At 45.0% G+C, this 17,056-nt stretch overlaps 2 protein-coding genes across 2 annotated transcripts; one reads left to right on the top strand and one right to left on the bottom strand.

Moving 5' to 3' along the window:
• Positions 1–722: 722 nt before the first annotated feature.
• On the bottom strand, positions 723–5,232 carry prdx6 (peroxiredoxin 6). Its single transcript, XM_027026023.2, has 5 exons — positions 5,092–5,232; positions 2,858–3,014; positions 1,770–1,916; positions 1,196–1,342; positions 723–1,061 (listed from the first exon to the last, which is right to left on the bottom strand). Exons 1-5 carry the CDS (start codon positions 5,220–5,222, stop codon positions 933–935), a joined length of 711 nt encoding a protein of 236 aa, XP_026881824.2. The 5' UTR covers positions 5,223–5,232; the 3' UTR covers positions 723–932.
• Positions 5,233–5,318: 86 nt separating this feature from the next.
• On the top strand, positions 5,319–12,389 carry plpp6 (phospholipid phosphatase 6). The gene is made up of 2 exons (XM_027026022.2): positions 5,319–6,739; positions 10,129–12,389. The coding sequence occupies exons 1-2, from the start codon at positions 6,232–6,234 to the stop codon at positions 10,494–10,496; spliced, it is 876 nt and encodes a 291-aa protein (XP_026881823.2). The 5' UTR covers positions 5,319–6,231; the 3' UTR covers positions 10,497–12,389.
• The last annotated feature ends 4,667 nt before the right edge of the window (positions 12,390–17,056 follow it).

Genomic DNA, 17,056 nt, shown 5'->3' with positions numbered 1-17,056 from the left:
GATAAACACAGACGCAGTGAAAGTAGACCTTTGGCCGGCGACGGTTCAGTCACATGGCGATCTTTACCGAGGTCGAGCATTCGAGTCCAGGATCGTACGTGAACACGCTTCTGTGGCGGTTCAACATTCGCTGAGCTTATACTGCCACCTACTGACCATCAGTGACTACAATACACGTTTACCTTAAATATTTTAGATCGCGATGTCAAATTACAGCAAAGTGCAAAACAATGTAAGAACATATTAGTCATTCTAATTTTAACAGTGCAACAGGAGTACTTATATTACAAAGGGTTTTTATTTTAGAAAAAAGTACTAAATCATTAAATGTTTTGCTTTCTGGACATAATTAACACACCAAGTGCAAGAAGCTTGGATTAAGTCCAATTCAGTTGTTTTGAGAATGTTACGAGGCCTACATGAATATCTTGTGACCTCTCAGAAAGCAAATGCAGGCTGGAACCGCTCTGAAGCAACAGAACCGAACCTCACCCAGGCCGCTGGCATTATGGATGTGATCTGATCTCCATCTCACACACCAACCCCTTTTCCTTAGTGCTCAACACCCCCTCCTTCTTCCAATTACACCACCATCTCTCGCTCTCTCTTTCAAGTTCCCAGCACAGCAATGTACTAACTGATAACTAATTCAGCTCAAAAACTAGTTACCAGCTAGTAGATGTAAAACATTTTCTATCACACACATAAAAAAAATAAAAACCTTAAGGAAATATTTTTTTATTGAATATAAAGGCACTACTATACATTAGACTGTGGTATATGTGACCAAGTGCACCTCTCCATACTAAAGATGTGTTTAAGCCATGTTTTATTTATTTATTGAATTAGGTAACAACCTCAAGCAGCCTACGAGGGTAACGACTGACAGGGAGACATTCTTCTGGCTGATCACTGTGGTGTCTACTGGTGGTTTATGGCTGTGGGGTGTAGCGCAAGTATTTTTTCCCAGAAGGCACTTCCTTGGTGGTGAAACCGGCAGGGAAAATCTTCTTGGCTTCTTCGTCTGAGAGAGATGGGATGACCATGACTTCATCTCCAGGCTTTTGAGGGGAGCGGGAGGCAGGGATGGAGCAAAACCACCAAGGCCATTAGGAATAGTGATATTAGATATCAATGGAACAAAAATGACAACGCTGGGGTCCTCCCCGCCCAGAGTTGGAGCAGATCGGATTACCTTCCAGTTCACAGGTGTGGCCACCTTTTTCTTTGCCGTCAACTGCAGGGAGTCGACGGCACGAAGGATCTCGGTGAAATTGCGCCCCGTAGTGGCAGGGTAGAGGATAGACAGCTTCAGCCGCTTATCAGGACCAATGACAAACACCTGGAGAAATGACGATAGACAAATTACAAAAATGACCATTTGCAAAATGTCTACACAAACATTAAAAGAAAGTTTACCGATTCTTATGTAGATGACTACATTGAAACACTGTCCAAAACAGCTACTTGAAGTTTTGGGAATTATAAATAACAATACTATAAAAACAGTATACAGTATTATAAAATAATACTGTAAAACAGTAACTGAAACTCAGTCAGGCAGATAACAGTCATCTCTTTTATCGTGTAGTACGGGAACCATAACTACAAAGTTAAAAAATAACCATATGGTCTACTTGGATAACCAGCACCTCACTGTAAGTGTTGATCTCAGATTTGACTCAACACTTGGCTACATTCAGTTCCTTACTATACAGTAAGGGGGGGGTGGGGGGGGTCTGTTGACAGCGGGCACCAAGGAAACCCACACAGCGGGCAGTGAGGGGCATGCCATCCTTATCCTTCTCCTCGGGGTCAAGCATTCCCAGAAGGACGGACAGCTCCCGTTTATCGTCCGCTATGATGGGAAAAGGCAGAAGAGAGCCTGCATGCTCGGGGTGAAGGGCCATCACGTCCTACACACACACACACACACACACACACAATACACTATACTGATGTGTATCATTTGGCCTGCCAACACTACTCCCTTTGGAGAACTATTCAGAGTTTGTTAGTTATAATGTGCATTTCATAATTCCAGTACAGAGGGAGGCCTGGAAGGACACCAGACAAGACCTGACAAAGTAACATCAACTATGTAGTACATAAACACATCAAAATATCTACAGTAGTAATATAGAGTAGCTTAAAATGGAGTGGGCGTGTGATGGTTTAAATGTGACAGCGAGGGACTACTCTCCAAAAGAGTAGTCACAGGCTTAATCAACTACTGAACTGGTGTGTGTGTGTGTGTGCGCTAATCTTTATTTCCCTATTTTTATGAGCAGCATGTGTGTTCATTTGGAAATTTGTGATTGTGAAATGTTTTGATAAGCGTAAGCAGGGCCTTTGTAACTTAGCAACCGGACATTTCAGCCAATAAAGAAGTATGGTGCAAAATTACGAAACAGATCAGCTACAATGACCCCCCCCCCCCCCTTCTTTTTTTTTTTTGAGACCCAATGGAGGTGGTGTTTTGCCACCAATCAGAATGCTCCTTTCTCTCCCGAGGTAAGCCTGAAGTTGGCTCATTAATGTCCATCAGGAATCAGCCAAAGAAAGATGGTTTATCTAAAGCTTAAGAGTGAAAGAGTACTGAAGTAGTATGGAAAGCATAAAAGTATACATGTCTCAAGTGAAATTTGACCAAGAAAAAGCATTTGTCCTGGTGAGAATATTAGAGTTGTTTAGTAAAATTAATAAAGAGCATTAAAAAACAAAGCCCCATTATTACACAAAAGTGTTTCTAATGATCCGGGTAGAAGCTGCACTCATCCAGCTTTCCCCAATACAAAAAATGGAAAAGCATGGATCAGTGAAAAATGGGAACATTCCCAGGGCCCCTTCGCCCCACCTCGCTCCAGCTGCGGTGGTCCTCCACGCTGTCTATGGACAGGGCGATCATCTTCACATCTCGCTTCTTGAATTCATCGCTGATCTTGGCAGCACACGCCAGCTCTGTTGTGCACACTGGAGTAAAGTCACGGGGGTGAGAAAACAGGATGCCCCATCTGCCAGGGGGGGGAGAGAGAGATCCAACAATTAAGGCTGATGCAACAACACTGCACCCGGCACCACAAACACGCACACCACCACACAGGAAATTCCTGCAGACCCGTTCTCATGCTAGAGCTACAGGTGGCCATTGTGAGCAGACGCGCACACTCAGCAGACTGCACAACAGCTACATATGGAGAATCTGGCCATGGCCAGTTATTGAAACACAGTGAAATGACATAAAACGCAATACTTCACCAGGCAAGAATTTAAAAATATTTAAAAAAAAACACGTCCATCCTCCCATCCCACAGGAGTCTCGGGAACTTGGCTTTCAGAAAGATGCTCCTTGTATGTGATGGAAAAAAACAGACATGATTTCAAGAGGCCTCAGTAATGCATCCCTTGCTGTTATACAGAGGTTTAACTGCACACATTGCTGAGTGTTCCCAATGAATCATTTAGGCTTTCCTTGCCTTTCAAGAAACTGCAGCTCCTGAAGGTTTTGCAACTGAAAGATCATTGTAAGCTGGTGGAGCATGCATTTAACTCTCCGTTAACAGCTAAAAAGAGAGCATTTGAGCTGTGTAGCCCTTCATCCAAAGTCCAGGTCCCACACAGACTTTTCACTGGCTCCCAGCCCTGTTGTGAGTCTAGCTGGGGTAATTAGCCTATCAAAGGAAGTGCCTTATAACAATTCTCTCCAAGGCCAGTATTTGCAGTGAATCAACCATGTACTTAATGCCTCTCCATCGCTGAGTAAAAAACCCAAAGGGTCATGAGCTCAATAACAGAAGCATGCAAATTTATGACATGATGTCACGTGGACACCCAACAGATAACTCCTGAACTCAGCTCATGACCAGCCAAAAATAGAAGGAATTGTGTTTTTCTCTCTTGTTCCCCTCCCTAAAGACTAATCTCTAAAGAATTATGGTATCAGACTGGACTTCTAACTATAGACATGCCCAAAATATTAATATGGCAGTGTATCAAAATGACACTAGTACTGATTAATCAAATAACAATAGCCTTGCGTGTTGCCAAGCGACTTTATAAAACATACAATGCGATGCTTATAGTCATCTTCATTTGGCAAGATGATTTTATTTAACTTTAGTGTGCATAATAAATTCTAAGTACGCTCTATATTAACTAACTGTTATGCAACTTCTGGGAAAACAGGACTTTCACCTTTTGCTTCACTGCGTTTGGGAAAGATGAGCGCGTGCCGAACTGCGGCACACCCGGGACCCGACCCGCATCTGCGCGCGCTTAACCGACCGTGTGAGCGGGTCTCTCACAATGGCGACCTCTCTTCAGGGGCGGCACGCTAATCCACGACTGTCCCCATTTTAACCGGGCTATCTTGTGAGATATCAGTACTGGATTTCGGGTAAAGGCTGTAGACACTTCAGCAGCAACGCACGATGACTTGCACAAAAACGAAAAGGCGGCAACGTTAACATACAACCGAGGCGACGAACACACAAACACGACCTTCCGCGTCAGAATATTGATTTCTACGCGGAGCGCACACACATACTGCATGAGGCAATTTATAGAAAAGCGTACCAATCAGGTTGATCGATAGGTGCATGCCAGGTGACACAGCGTTTAGTTTTACGACGGATGTTGGAACAAAACTGCGGAACCCCTGATGCTAACACCGCGGGTGGACAGTGTGCATACATATAGTTATTTCACTGAGAAAAGATCTGGCTACCTCGATATTATAACTGGGTTCAGCTAGGGGACTCAGATCACGTGTGTTACTGTATTAAACGTGTGTCAAATGCACACAGAAACGCACAAACCGTGCATGAGCCACTGCATCCAAGACAGGCAGGTAGCCTACCTAGCTACATAACTAACACGGATGTAACAATTACCGGGTAGCTAAATAAGATATAATAATTACCGGGTAGATAAACAAGGTTATAATAGTTATCGGGTTGACAGCTAGCTAGAAAACCACGTGCAATAATCAAATCTAATGTGCGTCTACCTAGCGAGGCCTGTTATTAGCGAGGTTAGATTAACGGCCCCAAACTAAACAGACGTGTTTTAATGCATCAAACGGCTACTTACGAGTTACCCAAGAATTGGTGGAAGTAGATCTTGCCAATAGTCGTGTTTGCTTCGAAGTCTGGGAACACGTCCCCCAACAGCAAGCCCGGCATGGCTGCGTCCTGTCTACTGCAGGAGAGAAGTGAGCACATGTGGGAGGGGAACTGGCACACTTAACCAAGATCTGGACCTCAGCTCCGGTCCTGAGTTTTGTAAACCCTTGTAGGTGATTATTTCATTACCTGTGGTTTACTGTGTGATGATAATGTAGAAGAAGTCCTTGGGTTTTGCCTGGTTGCCAAAGACAGTGTTGCGTTACTGTGATATGTTTTAACCGTGTGTGGGTTGGTAGTGGTTCCTGATCTGTGGACCCCATACAGTGCACATTTTATTCTTTCAGAATTTTCTGTTGAACTGAATTAAGTTGGGGGCTGGATTTGTGAAAAAATGAAATATAGCCGTACTGAAGACTATATCCAAAACCACAGCACATATCTACAATATAGTTATATAATATTATATAATATAGGCTATTGTTTTAAATGGGTGTTTCATATTTTAATACAGGATTATGAATAGGAAACCATATACTACAAACATTTGAATGTCTAAATAATAATGTCTAAATATATATGTATCGTCATGATACAATAATACTTTTGTATTTTGTTAGACATGTTTCTGAATTCTTCTAACCTGTGTGTCTGAGTAGGAGTATTCCCCTGTCATCGTTCACCACGTAAATCTGGTACTGTACAGGTTAGTGTAGCCTAAACCACTGTATTGGAAGGATAGCCGTGTTTTGTTGTGTTTAAGATGTTTACTTTGTTGTTAATTTTTTTTGCCATATCCATAATTATTTTTGTAGATTTGAACATTAACCCTTCTGGTAATTCTTTATGATGATGATGATGATGATGATGAAGAATAGGAGTTATGAACGTCTATGCCTTGGTGTTCATTTTGGTCACATGGCTATTTCCCAGTCAGCATTGCGCAGCGTTTTCAAAGATGGCTGACGTCGGGAGTGCAACAGGACTTGAGCGCAGGTCTTGCCTGTGAAATACTGAGCTAATACTCGTTTGACGCCGAATTAACGTTTCGAAACGGCAGTGCCAGAAGTGGGGTCTTTATTACGCGGACTACTGCGGGCCAAGAGCGATGCCATCTCCCAAAGCGAGAAGCGGCGGCGGCGGCGGCGGGCGCAGCGGTAGTGTTCCTGCTGGAGGTGGTGGTGCAGGAGGAAATGGGCGCTATGAGTTCATGTCTCTGACCCGGACACCCTCTCACCTGCTCCAGAGGCAAGGCTCGGATCCGACGTCCGCCAGGCTCCGTGCGTCTGAGAGCCCGTGCCGTCGTAGGGGCTCCGGTTCGTCGAGCGCGTCCACGTCGTCAGCGGGCGGTCAGCCGGTACCGGAGGAGGACTGCATGAGGCTGAACCCGTCCACGCTCGGCATAGCGCTGAGCTCCCTGCTCGCCGTGGACCTGTGGCTGTCCAAGCGGCTCGGGGTCTGTGCGTGCGAGGACGCGTCGTGGGGAAGCGTGCGGCCCCTCATGAAGCTCGTTGAGGTTTCCGGCCACGGAATACCATGGCTGCTGGGTGCGGCCTACTGTTTGTACAAGAGTGACAGCGCTGCAGGTCAGGAGGTCACGCTGAACCTGCTCATGGGTAATGTGCTTCTGTTGGAGCTTTCCGTATCATTTTTGAAAATGTATTTATTGTTTGTCACTTAAGCCTCCCTTGGAGGGACATCACGAGAAATAAAGCCACCCCCATGTCATGAATGGACAGCCTCCATACGTGGATCAGTTCCTAGTTCAGTTCGTTTTCCTCATCCCTCCATCCCTCCCTCCTTCCCTCCTTTCGGGTGCTTTTCTCAGCCTCCTGCTCTTCCAGTCCCGCTTTCTCGGCAGTTTAGGTGAGGCGTCTTGTCTTGTTCACCTTCGTCTTGCGATTGCGCGTGTGAGTTGTGAAATGCTCCATGCAAAGCTCGGGGCTAGCTCTTGGTCGATGTTCCAGCCGGCCTGATGTTTAGACGGTTCACGTGGACGGTGTGAGAATAATGACACGGTCACCTACTGACAAATTCCTTGATTGTAGAGGTGATGTCCTGTTCTTTACAGGCCCTTTGACGTTGGTTTAACACAAACGCTGATGTCAGCAATTTCCTCGACAGGCTCTTGTCAGCCAGAGTCCTCTGGAGTGTAGCAGTTTTCACTCTCTAGCAAGGCCGTACGATCCGTTCATGTATTGAATGAAAGAGAAGCGTTACTGCAGGGCCGCCCTGGATCACTGGGGAGAGACGCCTCCAGAAATGGAGAGATGAATGAATGTGTTACTCAACACCTGCCTGCCGAACCTGCCTTTACATCTAGAGGGTTGCGCTTTTTCCCGCAGTGGAATTCGGCTTAACGCATTGTCGCAACACACTGAGTGTTTTTCCGTAACAGGGAGGGTGTTTTTAGCGCTGTTTGCTTTCGGGTTCAGATGAATAACCTACTCGTGTTCCTATTACTTGCATGTAATGAAGGCTGTAGTTGGCTATTCTCGCCATACCGCGTTAAACGGTGTCTGCTCCCAAGGTCATATTACATGTGGTGTTTGGTAAGCATGGAGAGCTATGGTGTGAATAACAGCGATTATTTTCCGCTTTGCAGTGTTTGTGCTTTTTATATGCATCACTTTCTATTTTTAGAGTGTTTTTCTTCAAACACCACAAGAAATGGTCACTTCTTTTACTAGCTGAAATGTTTATATTGTCTCCGTGAACTTGCTAAGAATGGTGTGTGACTGTGGTTTCTCCCTGTTAAACATACCGAGTTCAGTCCTGGCAAGTTCTTAACAGTGCACATTTTCTGTGTTTGTGTGTGTACATTCCCACACAGTTGCATACACCAGAAATCAGTGAGCACTGCTGCCACCACTAATACGACTTCGCCAGGGACACTGCAGACAGCCGGGCCATTACCCAGCAGTGTGCAGTGCTGGAGGCAGGGGGTTACTGGAGGCAGGGGGGTGTTGCTGAAACTGGGAGCGACTGAGTGGTGGAAGTAAGGAGTGGGAGAGGAGAGCAGTGAGCGACTGAGACCATTGTTATTTCTGTTTGTCTCTCTGTGTGACTCACTCGGTGTTTTTCTGTCTGCATCTCATGGGATGCTGGGGAGAAAAACGACACCACCAGAGGGATGAAGTACTGCACTGACATCTAAACTGAACATGAGGCACGGAGCCCACAGAGCCTGTCTGTCTGCCTGCCTGTCTCTGTCTGTCTGCCTGCCTGTCTCTGTCTGTCTGCCTGCCTGTCTCTGTCTGTCTGCCTGCCTGCCTGTCTCTGTCTGTCTGTCTGCCTGCCTGCCTGTCTCTGTCTGTCTGTCTGCCTGCCTGCCTGTCTCTGTCTGTCTGTCTGCCTGCCTGTCTCTGTCTGTCTGCCTGCCTGCCTGTCTCTGTCTGTCTGCCTGCCTGCCTGTCTCTGTCTGTCTGCCTGCCTGCCTGTCTCTGTCTGTCTGCCTGCCTGCCTGTCTCTGTCTGTCTGCCTGCCTGCCTGTCTCTGTCTGTCTGCCTGCCTGCCTGTCTCTGTCTGTCTGCCTGCCTGCCTGTCTCTGTCTGTCTGCCTGCCTGCCTGTCTCTGTCTGTCTGCCTGCCTGCCTGTCTCTGTCTGTCTGCCTGCCTGCCTGTCTCTGTCTGTCTGCCTGCCTGCCTGTCTCTGTCTGTCTGCCTGCCTGCCTGTCTCTGTCTGTCTGCCTGCCTGCCTGTCTCTGTCTGTCTGTCTGCCTGCCTGTCTCTGTCTGTCTGTCTGCCTGCCTGTCTCTGTCTGTCTGTCTGCCTGCCTGTCTCTGTCTGTCTGTCTGCCTGCCTGTCTCTGTCTGTCTGTCTGCCTGCCTGTCTCTGTCTGTCTGCCTGCCTGTCTCTGTCTGTCTGCCTGCCTGTCTCTGTCTGTCTGTCTGTCTGCCTGCCTGTCTCTGTCTGTCTGTCTGTCTGCCTGTCTCTGTCTGTCTGTCTGTCTGCCTGTCTCTGTCTGTCTGTCTGTCTGCCTGCCTGTCTCTGTCTGTCTGTCTGTCTGCCTGCCTGTCTCTGTCTGTCTGCGTCTGCCTCTCTCTGCCTGTCTGCGTCTGCCTGCCTCTCTCTGCCTGTCTGCGTCTGCCTGCCTCTCTCTGCCTGTCTGCGTCTGCCTGCCTTTGTGTGTAGGAGAGTGAAAGTAGGGATGGGGAAAGGTGTGGGCAATCACACACATTCTACTTGCTGATGGTGCTTATTGTTAAAAATCTGTGTGGGAGTATATGGGTTTCCGAGTGTATGTCTGTCTGATTTATACTTGTATTTTTATACTATGTTTTTATACTTATTTATGCTATAAATCAGAAGTCCGATTTATAATCTTATAATCTTCTTCCCTGACCACTGTGCACAGTAACAGGTCACATAGTCCTGTCTTTGGCGTCCTTCTCTACCCAATATGATTAGATGTTTATCACGCCCCTCATCATGTCACTGTCATGCGTGCTGGAGCAGGGCTGAGGAAACCAACCACCAGCAGTCATGCTAAGCTGAAAAACAGAACGTTGCTGTGGGTGGTTTTCTCCAGAAAGGGTTAGTCATTCCCACAACTCGGAGAGGGGGGGATATGTTCAGTATAATCAGCTATAAAATGTTCAGTATAATCAGCTATAAAATGTTCAGTATAATCAGCTATAAAATGTTCAGTATAATCAGCTATAAAATGTTCAGTATAATCAGCTATAAAATGTTCAGTATAATCAGCTATAAAATGTTCAAATGCATGCAGAAAGAAATGAGTCCCTCGCCTCCATTAGAGCTGGCGTTCGTGAATGGTGTACAGCACCCTCCATGCGTGCTTGTGACAGGTTTGCTAATCACCTGAATCTCTTCTGCATGAAAGTTCATCATGTGCCCCATTTCACCTGAAGACTGAAGCATGTTCTTTAGTCCATAGCACTTTCAAGCATTGACAGGATTTCTAAAAGGCATCAATGCAATATAATATCTCACACTCTCACTCACTCTGTCACCATCTCGCTCTCTCTCTCTCTCTCTCTCAGCTTTGTTGCTGGACCTGGTGCTGGTGGGTGTAGTTAAAGCTCTGGTGCGTCGCCGGCGTCCCGCCCACAACCGCATGGACATGTTCGCCACGTTCTCCGTGGACCGCTACTCCTTCCCGTCCGGCCATGCCACACGGGCTGCGATGTGTGCCCGCTTCCTGCTGGCCCACCTGGTGCTAGCCGCCCCGCTCCGCGTGCTGGTCCTGCTCTGGGCCGCCTTCGTGGGTCTTTCCCGGGTCCTCCTCGGACGCCACAATGTCACTGACGTGGCCTTCGGTTTCTTCATGGGCTACTTCCAGTACAACCTGGTGGAGGCACTGTGGTTGTCACCTGTTGTGCTGCAAAGCATGATGGGACAGCTGGAGTGAAGCCAGGACAACTGAGGTGGAATAGGGTATGGAAATGTGAGATGAAGATAAGAGTTCATTCCAGAAATGTGAAGTTCTGACCCCTTCAACACCCCTCTTGCAAAGCTGGACTCTGGACTGTCGCTGGCACTACAGTAGTAATAATTCCACATTGTCAGTATATTTTCACTTGGTGAATCTGCCACAGTTTTGAATCGTGTATGTCTACTAAATATTTGAAAATTAATATATAATTCCGTCGTGTAACAGCAAGCAGGACCCTACAGGTTCTGGATCAGGCTGACTGAGCAGCAGCTCACAGAGACTGAAGAGTCTGGCTGGATGGGTGAGGCAGAGCCATCAGAAAGCACAGCACATGACACATCACGGTGTGTTCATGATCACCTTAAAAAAACACCAACAACCAACCTAGAGGAAAAAAGGAAATCCATCAAAAGCTGATTCCATGAATGTATGACACTAATATAATGCTGTCTGCAACTGTAAACATTTGAAAAAATAATTTGGCACTGTTTACAGCTGCCAGCAACTGCTGTACTGTAAAAAAAAAAAAAAACAAGTCTAAGTGGGAAACCTAGCTGTTTATACGTGTGTGTTTGAATCTGGTGATGGAGGTGTGCGTTTGGGTCATGTGCACCATCATGCATGCTGTGATAAGGGAGCAGCTGTGTGTGTGTGTGAGATTCTCTCTCTCGCTCTCGCTCGCGCTCTCTCTCTCTCTCCCTCCCTCCCGAGAGAGAGCGCCATACCCTGCCTGTTTCAGACTGATGCATGAAGCAGCCTGTTTTAACGGTTTATTTTTGCCTGTATTTTATTGGTTGATCTGTGATGTTCAAATGTCTTATTGGCATTTCTAATGCCAAATTTTCCAGGATAAATGTCCTTTAATTTAAAGCTATACATTATGGGGTTTTACAGTTAAGTCCATCTTAAATGTTTTCTCCATCTTTTTATAAAAGAATTTTAAATGTCCCAGCTTTGTACCTGGGCCAGTGGACAAGTGTGGGTTTTACTGAATCAAGATGACCTTAGTTGAGCATGGAGAGTTGAAGATGACCAACATCTGCATGCCCATGTCTTTTGTGGTATTTTGCAATGGCAAGATCTGATTGGAAGAAAAAATAAATAATTTAAATTTTGTGTGTATGAATACAGCCACAGCAGTATAAAGAGCCATCTTATGAAAACGTGCACTATAGTAAAGTGATGATGACTAGTAGCTGTCCTTCATCCTCCATGGTCCCTGGGTTGGTCAGTGTTCTGTGAATTCCAGTTTGAATATCAGCGATTGTGGATTTACTGCTGGCTTGGAGAGTCCCCGTGCACTTCTGTTCGTATTACAGTTGCACAGTATGTCGTTTGTTAAGCATCTTAGGAATACAGATATTGCTGAAAGCTGCAATATGCAAATGAGCCTTCTGACAAATGTCAGCCTTGTGTGTGGTTGCAGCATCGCGATTGATCTTGGCCCAAATTGGTGCTCTGTCAATGTTTTGCTGAGTCATGGCCTTTACCAGCGCTAACAAACACCGAGTAATTTTGGGCAAAGTATTGCGCACTAGGCATTTCTCAATTACAATATAAAGCATCACTGAAATGTAGTCCTTTTTCCTCCATATTGTGCATCTCTAGATCACAGCATTGTGTTCTTTGCCATTGGGAAGAAGCACAGAGTTCAGCGCGGCGTTTTCCAGGCATCTGCCAGTGAACCGGCGGCAACAGCAAAGGGACTTTTAACAGGATGCTGCGTCTGTTGCTTTTTCAACCTGGCATCCCTGTAGGTGCCACTTGCACACGTTACTGTATCCCTCAGCCTATCAGTGGAGGGGAGGAGCCTCAGTAACTCCTCTCTCTCTCTCGCTCGCTCTCTCGCTCTCTCGCTCTCGCTCTCGCTCTCGCTCTCGCTCTCTCTCTCTCTCTCTCTCTCTCTCTCTCTCTCTCTCTCTCTCTCTCTCTCTCTCTCTCTCTCTCTCTCTCTCTCTGCAGTTCAAGCTTATGTAACATATTGAACACAGCTGGTGGAGTGCTTGGGCCACTATCCTGTTCTCGTGTGTGGGTTGATGCAGTACTTTATTGTGATGTTGCCTGTCTTCAGTGAGGAGCTCTTTTTAAATTGCTTTTTGCCTTTGATGGCAATGACACATTTCTGTTCCTCCGTTCATTTTTCCGACATGAGAGGGTGGAGGACAAAAGGCCATTTGTTATCTGCAAATTGCAATAACTTATGTGGTGTTTTTTCATTGTGTGTATTTGGCCGGGACCATGTGGCTTTTCTGGGAACACAAACCTCTATTGCTGGCATTCCTGGTAATTGAGCTTCAGAGCCTGTGTTTCTCATATGACACGGTGCTGATTCTGGATCGCTCTGGCTGGCAGGTTGTTGTATGTTACACCACTTCAGTGTGCAGATTAACTGATCCCAGATCAGACTTTCTGTTCAACAAGGCTTTGGTAAAAACAGGTCTGGAGGTTTTTTTTTTGTTTTTTTTAATAAGGCTTTTTTTTTATTGTGGCTTCACAGATGTTCATAGTGAATATAGTAACTAGTAGAAAGTTTGATTGTTGTGTAAAGTTAAAACTCTACGTGGCTGTGTGAGTGTGATGTGGTAGCAGACATGACTGTTAATTATATGTCCTGTATAATCCATAACTCATGATTGTATTTTGTAAAATAAATATGGAGAACACAATGTCATGATTTTGTGCCTTTTTTGCAGAACTGTGCTAGGGGAAATGAAAATGTATTCCTCCATAATCACCATGATTTTGTTTTTGGTGCAGATTTGGAGATGGAGACTCAGGATTTGAAAACGTCTGTTGCTGTGTGGAAATGCCCCCAGGCTTGTGAGCAGAGACGGCCCAGAAGAGACTGCAGCATTGCAGACTACCAGTTAACCGTACATTTAGGAGTTAGCGTTGTACTGGAAATATATAATGAACTCCATGTGGCTGAGATCGCGTGCTTGAGTAAAGGCACTAGCAACATCAGGGTTTTTCTTTCCAGAAATTCTACTTTCACACACTTTAAATGACCAGCTAAAACAGCTTATTGGCTTCTTACATCATCTTTTTACATCGGATCATTACCTAAATATAGGTATTGTCCTTTGTTAAACATACATTTGACCCTCAAGATTTCATGTTTTGACAGAACCCAAGTAATTACTTGCCACTCATTCCCACTATGATTTTTCAGGTGAAGGTACATTCATGATTAGTTTTGTTAAGAATTCCATAAACATCACTGCTCCATCCAGTCGCGCAGACATGAATGTTGCACCTCACCAGGTACGGGGTGATGTGTGTTTGCTCTGCAAAGTCTTTTTTGATACAATAAACCGTGTTGTGTCAGCACAAGGCAAAACACTACAAAATACCTTTTAACTTTATGGAAAACAGAGACAATGGATAATACCACCCAGAGATAATGGCCAAGGGCATCTCCCGCTCTCTCATACTCTTTTTCTCTGGAGTAATACCCCAAAGTTACCCCAGAATACCTCCACTCCTCTTTCTCTGTCTGGTGAAGGTGATGGATATTCATGAATATCCGCTCATGCCTGTTACTATTGATTTTTCACAGCATCAATGCAGCAGTTAGTCCTCACCTCATTCATCCTCTGATTTTGTGCATTGGTCGACCAAGATTCTCAGGGATAATAAGGCAAGTGCTTGGGGGTGTGGGGGATGCGTGTTTGCTTGAGGGCAACAAAAGACAATACCCACCTCTGGGGCCATTCCAGACAGAGCCAGAACAGGAGAAGTAACTACAACCATCCAGACAACTCCCAAAAGGGTTGGGGGTGGGGTGGTCCAGACTCAGGACCCTACATCACTGCTCACCACTGACCCCCAGGGGGGGATTCCCCACTGGTGCAGCCCCAGGACAGCACTCAAACACACCCTCAACCAAGTAAGAGCAATCAGTGGTCAGATTCTCCAGCCAGGGTGGTCTTGTCATGTGAACACTTTGTGATTAATAACGACAGATCGTATAGAATGATGCAGGACACACGAATAGATGAGCTTAGACATCAAGTTGGGCTTATACCAACACTGCCTTGTTACAATGACTCTCCTATATTTAAAAGGTATATGCTAAGCCAGTCTGGCTTGTATCAGTGTACGCTCATGTGTGGCATAGTGGAGGCTAAAATCAGGGTTCTTGGATGAAACTCTGTCCTGCAACCAATGGACTGTTATTCCAGATCAAGTGTATATAATTCCCACCTGCCATTAAGTTAATATGCTATGACTACCCTTCAATGAAAGACAGCCTAACAAATTGATGTTTAATGTAAGGAGTTAGGGTTTTAATCTAATAGATGTGCACTGCAGTGTGGTAGCCATCTTACAGGGAATCAATATCTGCAATAATTAAAGCTGCAGCTGCTAATAACAGTTAACCCAAAAGGCATTTAAGAGAGAAGGTAGAGCCAAGAATTAAAATAACAAAATATCACTACATGTATAACTACGAACTAGAAACAGAAGATGCCAGACATCCATGAGAAATGCGAAGGCCATTCATGTCAGTGGAGCCTGGATTGAATTACAGTCCACACAAGGTCATTTATCTCATGCTTCACTTTTATACCCGTTGAGTGGTTTAAAAATCACAGTAAATGAATGAGGAGACAGATGAGTGGTGTCCAAAGTGAAACCCATAATAAAAAGAGCCACAGAACCACGACTCCGACCGCCACCGTGTAGCAGTGCGTGACCATTTAATATTTTCACTTAAATTCTAATGTGTAACTAGGTGACGTGTGTCCTTGTGTGCTGTGCACTGGCCTAGTGGCGCTGCCACACTGATCAATGATGCACAGGATGAACGAAAAAGAAACAGAGATTTCCGTGGAATATTGGAGATCTTTTCAAGTCAGGCCACATCGATGAGATGTCCCTAAAGAGAGAACAGGTTCTCCTCTCTAAGGAAAACCACCCTAATGCTCAGTTTGCCATTTTGACAGGTAGCCAACAACAACGACAACAAAAAACACAAGGCACAAAGGCATATAATTACCACGGGTCAGACCAAGACCAGGTTTTCATTAATTGTAAACTTTGAGGAAATTGAGAAGTGATACCAGTCTGTAATTGGTTATGTTGGAGCTGTTGAGTGTGGCCTTTTTAAGGATTGGTACCACCCTGGTTGTTTTGAATGCACTTGGTACCTGTCCAGAGGCGTCCTTGATGATGACAGACATGAAAGGGAGCGGATCTCTAATAATTTATTCACCTGACTAATGCATTATTGCTCAGCATGTCATATTGCCAGGTAGTTTTGAGGGGAAAAAACACTTTAAACTAGTACTAAGAATTAACTGGAAGACAGTTTGTGACACTTGGGGATGAAATGGAATGTATGCCATTCAGAGAGTCGTGGTGGCCCTTGGCAACATGTTTTGGTAGTGGTAGGTCAGTGGTTAAGGTACTCAACTTGTAATCCGAAGGTTGCCAGTTCAAGCCCCACTGCTAGCAAGTTGCCACTGTTGGGCCCCTGAGCAAGATCCTTAACCCTCAAGTTGTACTCAGTCATAATTTTGGATAAAAGTGTCGGCTAAATGCTGTAAATGTAATGTAGTTTAAAGTAAATGGCATACAGTATTTCTTTACTCTTGGCAATGTGATTCGATGTTACTTCAGTGCAATTGGTATATAGGTTTTGGTACTCAAATCTATAGAGGTTAATTTCTGAAAAAAATACAGCCACGATATCTATGTGAAGTGTTTTATCTCCTAGGGAATACCTGTGTAACATTCTTCTCTTCATCCACATGAACTTTGTCCTCCGCTGTTTTTCAGCTGCGTCTGCCACTAAGAACACACACTTGCTCTCTGGAGGTTTTGATGCGTGAAAGATTTCCTGCTCCTCATCCCTAGACTTTGCCTGTTCCATCAGCAAAAAGCATTTAAGCTTGGTATTGGAATCAAGACTAAAATCCTTCTATGTTTTTAAACTTTCTGAGCTGCTCTTCTTGGTTAAAGATAGTAAACCTCAGGTGAAAACGTTGAAGACTTCTCGCCAGTCTGAATAATTCCATATAATATTCTCCCCCTGAATCAACTCAGTGATGCATGACATCTTTCCATCTGCTTTCTTGAATCTGTTGTGTTCTGATTCTAAGCGAGAGAAGTCCACATGTGTAGATCTTCAGTAAAAAAAAAAATAAATTAAAGATGAAATGACCACATATATACACTAATACATACAGTCAACAGCTACTTTGTTAAAAACACCTGGCTTGTAGGTGCTTACAGTTTACCGGTGTTTAACATGTTTACAGTTAGATTCTATAGCTTATCTGTTGCCATGCACAACTGATGGTAGCCAGTTACAGATTCAATGTGTTGAACGCCACTGTTCAGTTAAAGATCATAATGCCTCTGTTAGAACCCACTGTCAGTGCTTTTCCTGGTCCATCACATGACAGTCTCTGGCCACAAGGTGGCATTGAGGGTTTTGTTTTAAAGCTCAGAAAAGTGCAACAATAAAAATGAGAGTGCCTGCATTCTGGTCAAGAGACAAATAATATGTTTGTAGTTACAAATAAGTG

Source organism: Electrophorus electricus, chromosome 3, assembly GCF_013358815.1.
Source record: "Electrophorus electricus isolate fEleEle1 chromosome 3, fEleEle1.pri, whole genome shotgun sequence".
Classification (NCBI taxonomy): Eukaryota; Metazoa; Chordata; class Actinopteri; order Gymnotiformes; family Gymnotidae; genus Electrophorus; species Electrophorus electricus.
The sequence above is the reverse complement of the archived record's forward strand: the minus strand, read 5'-3'. Positions and strand labels throughout refer to the sequence as shown.

Coding starts and splice junctions, on each gene's coding strand:
- prdx6 (XM_027026023.2), bottom strand. CDS start 5,222: ATGTGCTCACTTCTCTCCTGCAGTAGACAGGACGCAGCCATGCCGGGC. Junction 1,917..2,857: donor ACCACCGCAGCTGGAGCGAG/GTGGGGCGAAGG, acceptor GTGTGTGTGTAG/GACGTGATGGCCCTTCACCC. Junction 1,343..1,769: donor TGCCCCTCACTGCCCGCTGT/GTGGGTTTCCTT, acceptor TCATTTCTCCAG/GTGTTTGTCATTGGTCCTGA.
- plpp6 (XM_027026022.2), top strand. CDS start 6,232: ATGCCATCTCCCAAAGCGAGAAGCGGCGGCGGCGGCGGCGGGCGCAGC. Junction 6,740..10,128: donor CACGCTGAACCTGCTCATGG/GTAATGTGCTTC, acceptor TCTCTCTCTCAG/CTTTGTTGCTGGACCTGGTG.